The following is a 9,721-nucleotide window of genomic DNA, read 5'->3' as shown; positions in this document are numbered from 1 at the left end:
GTACTGTAGTTTCTAAGATGCCTAGCGGTTAGAACAATCGAAAAAAATACATTATCAGACAATAAAGGTATAGTTTTTTGATGACGTAACAATTGAATGACGTTATCCCGGCACTGCGCCATTCTAGTGTGCCCCCTCGTAATCGAACCATTTTACATTACGTCACAATGTAAGCGACGTCACGATGCATGTCAGTTGTCATCGCCTCGTACGGCCTCCTACAGTAAACTACACCGTTGCATCCAGTTTCTTGGTTTGCTGTTGCTTCACGCAGCTAACATCACTGGTGGAAACATTACGTTTATGTTTAACGACGGTTAAAATGTGTCATTTCGACTCACAAGTTTTCAGCGACACGGTAACGTTCGTAATGTTTACATTCCCACAATGCAATTGTGGAATGTCGCTTGACTACTCAACTTCCTCTGGATGTACTGATCTAAACTTACGCTGGTAGTAGAAATGCAACGTTCATATTGCCCCATATGGTTTACGTTAATGACAGATGTAATTAAAATAATTCAGACAAGATATTTAATCCGAACGTAAACCGTCATCAAACTGTTATCATTTGTTTTTTCTGGTAACGTTCGTCTTAACGTAGGGGGCAGACACATCAATAGAACAGCGCGCCAGTTAGCCCTGTGCGAGTATTCTTAATTTAGGTCACCGACACCGTCGTTTGTTTTCTGCCTTAAATTAATCGTAATTATCTTTAGAAAGTATTAAATTTGGCATCTTAGAAAAGAAATACACTTCGCCCTACCACCATGTATAGTGTAATAAAACATTTTTCGCCCTGAACTATTATATCGTTAGCACTCGGACGCAAGCGTCCTCGTGCTTTAACTATAATAGTTCAGGGCAAAAGTGTGTTTTATTACACTATACATGGTGGTAGAGCGAAGTGTATTTCTTAAACAATATTTGCATGACGTCACGCTCTAATGACGTCACTGCCTTGGTAACCGACGTCACGATTCATGTCAGTTGTCATCGCTTCGTACAGCCTCCTACAGTAAACTACTCCGTAGCACCTCGTTTCTGGGTTTCCAGTTGCTTCATTCGGCTAACATCACTGGTGGAAACATTGCGTTTATGTGTTTCGACGGATATAATGTCTCAGTTCGACTCACAATTAAACAGCGACACGGTGCCCAACGTTCGCAATGTTTACATTCCCACAATGCATTTAAGTTGCAGAATGAATGAATTCACGTGTTTGTTATGAATGAAAAAATAGTTACGTCAGAATGTGACCTAATTGAGAGGTCATCGGTTATCCAATCAAATCGTTAGAATCTCAGGTCAAGTCGTTACGACACAGGTCAACGCGATACGACACTCGTGTGACGTACGAGATTAGTATGCAACTACCCATACGTTGACCACGTGGGTAATAAAAAATAATGTAACACATGAATTTTAATATACCACTCACCCTTTTAACTTCTATTATTGATCTCTTTGCGGTCGTTGCCACCCTGATGGAGTCTTGTTTTGTCTTCGATAAGCTGAATCACAGGCAGCATTTTCATTTTGACCTGTGGCGCCAAACGACTTTCGGCAGCGTTGGGGAAGAGGCAACTGCGCATGCTTATCATAATTATCATGACGTCACTTTGTTAGAACACACGCTGTCCGAAAAGATATCTAATCAAATCTTATAGAACAGATACCGTCCTAAAGTGTTCATTTTATCAAATGTAAAGGAACACTATGCGTTCTGATAGTCTACTTTAGAGGTTGTTTATTCAGTTATTTATCAATTGTAAACCATATATAACCAGATTTTACCAAGTTATTTAGAACATTTTGAGGAATCATTTTCCTCTTGCAAAATACATGTATATTTATTCTCCTTCTGGAAGAAAAGGTTAACATTAAAATACAGAAATTCTTATCAATTTCCTTAAAACCTTTTTTAAATGTCCGCTTGTATAATGTTCAACATTGTCTTAAAATGTTAATGATTATGTCAAAAGTATTTTATTCATTTTATTTACGAAATCACAGTCCTCTAATAACACCTTGTGTTCTGAAAGTAGAACACCTACCTCACAGACTTTGAACACATGTGTTCTAAAACAGAAAACGCCTGTTCTAAATAATGGCCTATGTGTTACAGTTCAGAACATGCACGGACGCGTCCACTTTTCTGCTTGAACACTTGTGGTATAGAGTGTAGTTTTAGCAGGCAGTGTGTGAAGTTTTTACGGATATATCGTCTCTATCTGCTTAGGTAATCATGAAATGCTAGTTCAGTACGCATTATGAAATTGTAGCACATTATTAGAGTAGAAGCAGGGCGGTGGATAAGTCTAGTGGTGAAAGCGTTCACTCGTCACGCCGAAGATACGGGTTCGATTCCCCACATGGATACAATGTGTGAAGCCCATTTTCTGGTGTCCCCTGCAGTGACATTGCTGGAATATTGCTAAAAGCGGCATAAAACAAAACTCACTCACTCACCGACAATAATATGATAGACACACTGTTCAAGGCGTAGATCGATGCTCTTGTTGTTAATCACTGGATTGTCTGGTCCAGACTGGATTATTTACTGACAGCCGTTATATTGCTGGAATATTGCTGACTCAAACATTGTGCAAGGAGCTTTTAGCAATATTCCAGCAATATCACGGCGGGGTTAACAGATTTGAACTGATAAATAAATAAATTAAATAAATAAATAAATAAATAAATAAATAAATAAATAAATAAATAAATCAATCTTAAATGAAAATCAATAAATAAATGAATCAATCTTCTAAAAAAATTAACCATGTATTCACACCTTGAAACAAAGGCAATCTCCCATTTTCTACTTGAATCGGCGTGAGGGGCGAGCGCTTTAAATTAACCAGGCTACCCCATCGCCCCTTCACAGTGAAAATTCGAACTAACTATATACATGTATACACATCGACCAATCACGTTCCACGTAAACTACCCACATGTTTAGGTATTCATTTAGTGCTTTTGTGTCTTTAAGTTTGCATCGTTAGGCCAACTCTTCATATTAGACGAAGAAACAAACCAATTGATGAAAACCCTCGGATGAAGCATACAGTAAAAACTATTAAGGAACTAAGAATTACGTAATTACTGACTGATAATGGTTATTCTTGTCTGGGAGATACGCAGCGCTTACTGCTCAATAATTGATTCCTGCAAGCTTGGCATATTGAAATTGGAGAATTCCTTTGATTAAATGACAATTATACAATCCCGACGTTTTTCCCTGTGTACATCCCCGTAAAATGTCACAAACCCGGTTCAGGTTCCATTAAGGCATGTTGCACAAAATTACACGCACTGTTAGGTTTGAAATGTTCAGATTTCGAAATATTTCGCACATTTCCCTGTCATGTTTACATTTCTGTTATCTGTTACACTGGCACGTTCTGGTACTTTATAATATCTTATAGCAATAAATGATAATTTTGTATCGTCAATTGATAAAGGATTAGACAAATCGATAAGAACAATTATTCAAGAATGATATGACATAATATCTCAAAAGGAAAAGGAAAGTTGATAAATAAATATTTAATTAATGAAATTGTGGGTTTAGAAAACAGCTCAAAACGGTCGTCATACTGTTTGAAGAATTTAGAGCGAATTGGTGATTAATTGGAGTAACCTTGAACACAAATACCTTCTATTGAATATTTTCAGTGTTTAGATAAAAAAATAAAAAAATAAATAGTTATGCTGTTTAACGCCTCAGTCATTTCAGCTGTATAGCGTTTGCCTGCTCTTATTCCTAGTCTATCTCACAGTTTCTGAACCACGTTATTTTCCCTACTGCCTGTAGCCCTCCCTGCAATGCTAAAGCCATAAATGAAGCATTATTAAAGGCTGGATTGCCTCAGGTTCGGGTTCTGAATCTCCCATCTCACTGGGCTCCTTTTCAATTTAAATGGGTTTATTTGTTGCTATCAAAATGGAATATATTCAGGTACAAAGCGTTAGTTTACTCACATTTCCCGAGACTCATTATTTCCCCTTCCACACACCCATCTCTGCGATGCGAAAGCTCTAAATAAAGCAAGTCCAGATTTCTAAAAGTTCACGATCTACCATCTCACTGGGCTCTTTTTCAATTTGAATGGGATTATTTGGTTCGGAAAAAATATATAGATTCAGACACAAAGCATTATCCCAGGTAACTCATCAGGTAAAATGTTTGTTACTATATCATGACAGAAATGGGTTTTACACTGCATATTTATGTGAGAATCGTAACTGTGTCTCCGGCGATTTTACTAACGAACTAACACTTAAATTAATCTAATCTGTTGCTCTGTGTGACATATAAATTATAATAACTTACGAATACAAATGTATAGACACGGATTAAATTGAATTAACGCATGTTAAATATATTAACTCACGCATATATATGTTAAACATATGACCCATGAAGATCCGGGTTAGAACTGGTCTTCACCAATTAACCCATGCATGCTTGTCGTAAGAGGCGACTAAAGGGAACGGGTGGTCAGGCTCGTTAACTTGGTTGACACATATGTCATATCGTATCTCAGTTGTGTAGAGCGATGTTCATGATGTTGATCACCGGGTTGTCTGGTCCAGACTCGATTATTTACATTTGACACACAGACACACAGTTGTCAAAGTAATATAAAAATCTGAATGTTTAGCTTCAATTTATGTGCAATATAGATAGCATTAATGTTAGAATTCGACCTTTTTTTAAAGTCGAAATTGATCCATTACAACATATTAGCTTCGCATCGAATTTGCCTTTCCAATCTGTAAACTTTTGCATTGAATATAATTTATCATTCCATTCTGCTAAACACTTTGCATTATTTGTACTGTAATAAAATTGATAGCCGATAACAGGTAAATGCGTTAAAAAAGGATGGAAAATGTGTCATTCTACTCTAAGGTTTCCGCAAAATTTGACCTAGAAATATTCATTTTTGTGATGACGTTTCCGGATTAAATAACAAACAAGTAAAATATATTTAGTCTACACAAATGCGTATTTTTCAGTCAGAAAACATCTTTGCAAACGTGCTTCAACAAGTGTTTATTCTTCTAACAGCTCGATAAAAGACAAGGCGACGTTTTCTCAGGGCAATGAACTTGTGAACAGCCTCATCCAAGTCGACCCGTCCAACTGACCCACATATTTCATAAAGTCTCGGGCAGACCTCCCTCTTGTGTCAAACTGCGAGGGTAGAGGGTCTATATCCGGTGACAACATGGCAACCTACCGAGGTAAGATTGTTCCGGACACAATGTCATAGTTGTTGAGGCTTTCACGCGGCCAGTATGGTTGAAATATACGCCTGTTCAGCTAAACAGCATTATATTGCAAGTCGGAAGTTTTGTGGACGGTTAATTTTCATGAATGATAGCGAACTCGTGACGTCAAACACATGTCAGAGGCATGTGCTGTGCCGGTGATATATTATCGGGTAGTTGTGCTTGTAACGTTTATTTCCTAAGCCGCAAGTTGTCATAATACACATGTTTGTTAGCGGAGGAAATATCCAAAGGAATCATTTGCTTTTCCAGAAGTGCATGTAAAAGTTAACGAAATAATGCCTAATAGCCGGCATCAAGTTTGACCACGTGGGAGACTGAACTGATGGAACTTTAGATGGACTAGTTTAATAGTGACAAGAGGGGAGACAGCTTAGAGAGGAACACCACATTTATTGTCAAAGCCAACCCATATTACTATATACCCCTGGAGACACGAAGCATACGAAGGATACGAAGCATCATGGAGTCTTTCGGTAGTTATTGAATTGATATTGTAGCGAACTGCCTCATTGCTATTACCGCTAACTATCCTTATCGTGTGAGCACTCCCCTATTTTGTCAATAATGAACCATTCTTAGTATCACTGCGCCGACCGGCGCTCGTAGTGCAACCCTTTACGACCCAATGTAAGTCATATAGTACTCATTTTCTTTGTAAATTCTCACTACCTCCTTGACTATCACAACATGTTCACTTAGCCCACGTGACTTTTTTCTTTTTTAGAGTTGCCCGATATGTTCAGGCTTTACATCGGAAACTTGTCAACAGATGTGACTGAAGGAACGCTGCGTGGCCTGTTCGAGGAGCAAGGAGTTGCGGTCAACAACATATTGTTGAAAAGAAGCTTTGCATTTGTGGATTGTCCAGATCAAGAAAACGTTGACAAAGCAATAGAGAACTTGAACGGTAAGATGCGCTCTTGCTCGTGCAATTTGAGGCAGTTTGTAATAAAATGTGGACGGGACAACTCAACTCGTGTGAAGTAATGTACCAAGAACGCCTACATTGATTCAAAATGGCCGGAGTATATGCCTATCAAACTAGATATAATGACTGGTTAGTTGCTATCTGCAAGCTGCATTCATACCCAAACAGGCATATGGTTGCAGTCGTCAGTCACATCACAACGCTCCATTTACAACTGGCACGTGAGCGGGTTGCTCTCGAGTGTTTTCAACAAGCATGTGCGTGGAACGTCATAATGCCACCGGCTCGAATTCTTGTTCTCCCGCACAAACCCATGTGATCATGGCTGCACGACCAGGGCTCCAAATCTTACCCATTATATTATCGTGTGTATCCGAACCCTCTCTTTGTTGTAAGGACCATGTGGCTTTCATAGGACGTCACCGAAAATGGGTGTGTGACCGTGTCACTGGTTCAAAATGGTGTCAATGTCCTTCACTCATTGCACTGAGTGATTATCATTTGGCTTTGTTTTGGTTTTGAAGCTATGGATCTTTTTTTAAACTGCCATAAAATAATGAATGAGAGATAGATTGCTCATTAGGGGATTAGACACAAGTCAGAGCCTTGCTCAATAACTTTTCTTACATTATTGACAACTAGACAGAAATGAAATATGAAATTAGCCAGTGGCTGTCTGTCAGACCTGCACTGCAGGATCGTAAGTTTTATGCAACTGTTCATAACGGGTGTCTTCTGCTTTCCTACAAGTTATGCCACATTAGCAATTTTTAGTCAGTTGTGGAACACGATACTGATTCTGAGACTCCACAACAGAATGTTGCCAATGACTGCATCCCATTACGTCTGGTTTCAACTTGGTTCTGGCATTTGTAATCTTATCAATTCATTAAAAAGTATGGTTAGATAAGTCCGGTCTCTCTCTCTCTCTGTCCCCAACTTTGAGTCGAACAGACTAGTTGGTTTTACAGGATGTAAATGGATATAGTGAACGCAAGGGAAATGCTCTTTATCATGAACCTGTAACTCGATACTATGTTGCATATGCACCAGAGGGTGCATTCTGTGCCATTTCGTCAAGCTGCATTAGGTAACAATGCATGTGTGGATGAAGCGGTGCATTTGACATGGCTAATGGAGTCCACAACAGTAATTTGCTAAGATTTCACTTCAAGATAGAAATCGTGAAAGCCCCTTGAAAATGAACTGATGGCTGGTATGTGGACTTTTCACTGTAATGTGTAGAATTAAGAATTTTATTACTGGACTAGCTTTTTCTTGAAATGTTCACAAATTTTGGATTAAGTTATTGTTGTTTAAGTTAATAGACAAATATAAAGTGGTTTGACATGTGTTTTAAAGTGATTCTGGCCATTCTACCAGAGCTACAGAAAACGTTTTGGGTCATTGAGTTATGTACTCGCTTGTGTTCATCTCAATTGGGTATCCTAATTTTCCTTTGAGTAACCAAATAAATTGTACTCACCTCACTCAAACTCAATTGGGTATTTTGCCATTTTCCATTAATTTTAAAAATATAATAAAGTTTAAATGTTAGTTTTTGTTATTTATGTTTGATCTATAATATGAGAAACGATAAGAAAGACTGCAAATTGTCAAGTTCATGTCCTGAAATAGAACCTCTCAATATACCTGTTATTTTTTTCTGTCCACCAGTACCAAGCTAAGATTTGACATTTTTTTTATGTGTACGCTTGTAAGATCACATTTTTTGAGTATTTACAAAAAATGAAGCGTACTTCTATGCAATAGACTTAATAGGAAGTGAGTTTTCTCACAAATATTTACGTAATTTACGCAGATACGCAGCTTATCTGTACCTCTGTTCTACTATCTTTCTTTAGTTGCCATGGCAATCTCCAAAACACACATTGACATATTTATCTTTCCTATCTGTAACTGGTCCAAGTAGGAATCTGAATCATGTTAATCATTGTTATTTATACAAAATTTACTAACTGAACTGGCAGAAAAAGTAGTTTAGTACATGCACTAAATTTTTTTGATCAGAATTTGAGTTATTGAACATGTTGCCATGATTTTTAAAAAATATCATTTTCTCCCAAACTGCCCCTCCCTCTATGTTGCTAGTGGTCATTCTAGGAAACTGGATGAAGAATAGTCTAGTATAGCACATCACCTATGTTTTCTTTTAATGGTAAAACTTAGTGTGTCTTGTCAGTCATCACCAATGAGCTGTTTGCTTGGCATTGCACTGTGCTGTGCATGCAATATTATATGGTGCATTTGACAAAGAGCAACACAAATGACTTTGTGTCTTGTTACATTTCGAGTACAATGTTTGTATGAAAATGAGAATTTGTAGATTAAAATGTCTCAACTGTTTATAACACTGAAGTGTTTTCCCTGCATTATTTAAATTAAACCTTAATCATGTTAAATGCGGTCATCATGACTCATAAGAAATTATCAAAGCGAAGTACTTGTTTGGGTTGTCATGACTACAGCAACTAGGAATGATGTTTATGGGTACTAGGGTCAAGCTCCAGGATATTCTCCATAAAAATATTTTTGAAGTGTTATTTGATATTTATGGGGATCTATTTATTGTAGCAGTTTGTTTTTTTGGTAACTCTGCAATGTAAACGTGTTACAAGACACAATAATAAAAACCAACTGTGATATAACTGTAACCACATTCAAAGAAACATGATGAACTCACTGCGTAATGGAGTCTATATTTAAAATATTTAATGCATTTCGAAATAAATCCTAGCCAGAAGGACGCATGATGACAGTAACAGAAGTGAAGATTGCCATTATTGGCTTTAGACTTGACGTAGAAATGGGAATTACTGTTATAATGCAGTACTGAAGATGTGTGCTTGATAACCATCTTTATCTGTCAGACTGAAAAGATACTGCTAAAAAGTAGATTTTTGGTAAGGCAGTTTCAGAAATTAAGGGTGAATTTCCTTGAGGTTTGCCCATATAGTATTTGATTTTCTGAAACCCTCTAATTTGTGAACCGTTAACCTTGTGGCAATGACAGGGACCTCCTTGACTGCTTTGAACATGTAGACTCTCATGGCCAATTTCACTGGAAACATGGCTTGGATAGGTAGAGATATATACTTCTGAGACATCAGTCATATAGATACTTTTATTTGAGGATTCTATACTTCTATATCAGCTTCATGATTATCTACTGGTGAAGATTCTACTTGTTTCTAACAATATCTTAGGACAGCATCCAAATCTGACAGCCAATTACGAAAGGTAATGCTTATTGGACTGCTTCACCTGCAAGGAAAATTGATCATGTGGCTGCTGACCTGATTAATGCCATGATTTAATGGAGATGTATTTCTGGCATAGATCAATTCCTACTAGGTATAACATGTGTTATTTATTGCAGCGTTGGTAAGTATATACCATAAACCTTAGTCATCACATTGTAGTCGTTGGATTCTTCAAAGAGTGGGTCTATTTTGAGTAATAAGC

General features: G+C 37.5%; 1 protein-coding gene across 6 annotated transcripts in view; it reads left to right on the top strand.

Moving 5' to 3' along the window:
- Positions 1 to 5,153: 5,153 nt before the first annotated feature.
- Positions 5,154 to 9,721, top strand: part of LOC124256402 (insulin-like growth factor 2 mRNA-binding protein 2) — a 38,318-nt gene continuing 33,750 nt past the window's right edge. For 3 of the 6 annotated variants that reach the window (XM_046690416.1, XM_046690414.1, XM_046690415.1), the window contains exons 1-2: positions 5,155 to 5,256; positions 6,032 to 6,214. In XM_046690416.1, the coding sequence (XP_046546372.1) occupies positions 5,241 to 5,256; positions 6,032 to 6,214 (199 nt within the window). In that variant the 5' untranslated portion in view covers positions 5,155 to 5,240. Of the gene's footprint in view, positions 5,257 to 5,681; positions 5,781 to 5,899; positions 5,935 to 6,031; positions 6,215 to 9,721 lie in introns of those variants that run through there. The other 3 variants (XM_046690412.1, XM_046690413.1, XM_046690417.1) reach the window with 3 other exon arrangements.

This window comes from Haliotis rubra, unplaced genomic scaffold, assembly GCF_003918875.1.
Source record: "Haliotis rubra isolate DU_JTF1 unplaced genomic scaffold, ASM391887v1 Scf627, whole genome shotgun sequence".
Taxonomy (NCBI): Eukaryota; Metazoa; Mollusca; class Gastropoda; order Lepetellida; family Haliotidae; genus Haliotis; species Haliotis rubra.
The sequence above is the reverse complement of the archived record's forward strand: the minus strand, read 5'-3'. Positions and strand labels throughout refer to the sequence as shown.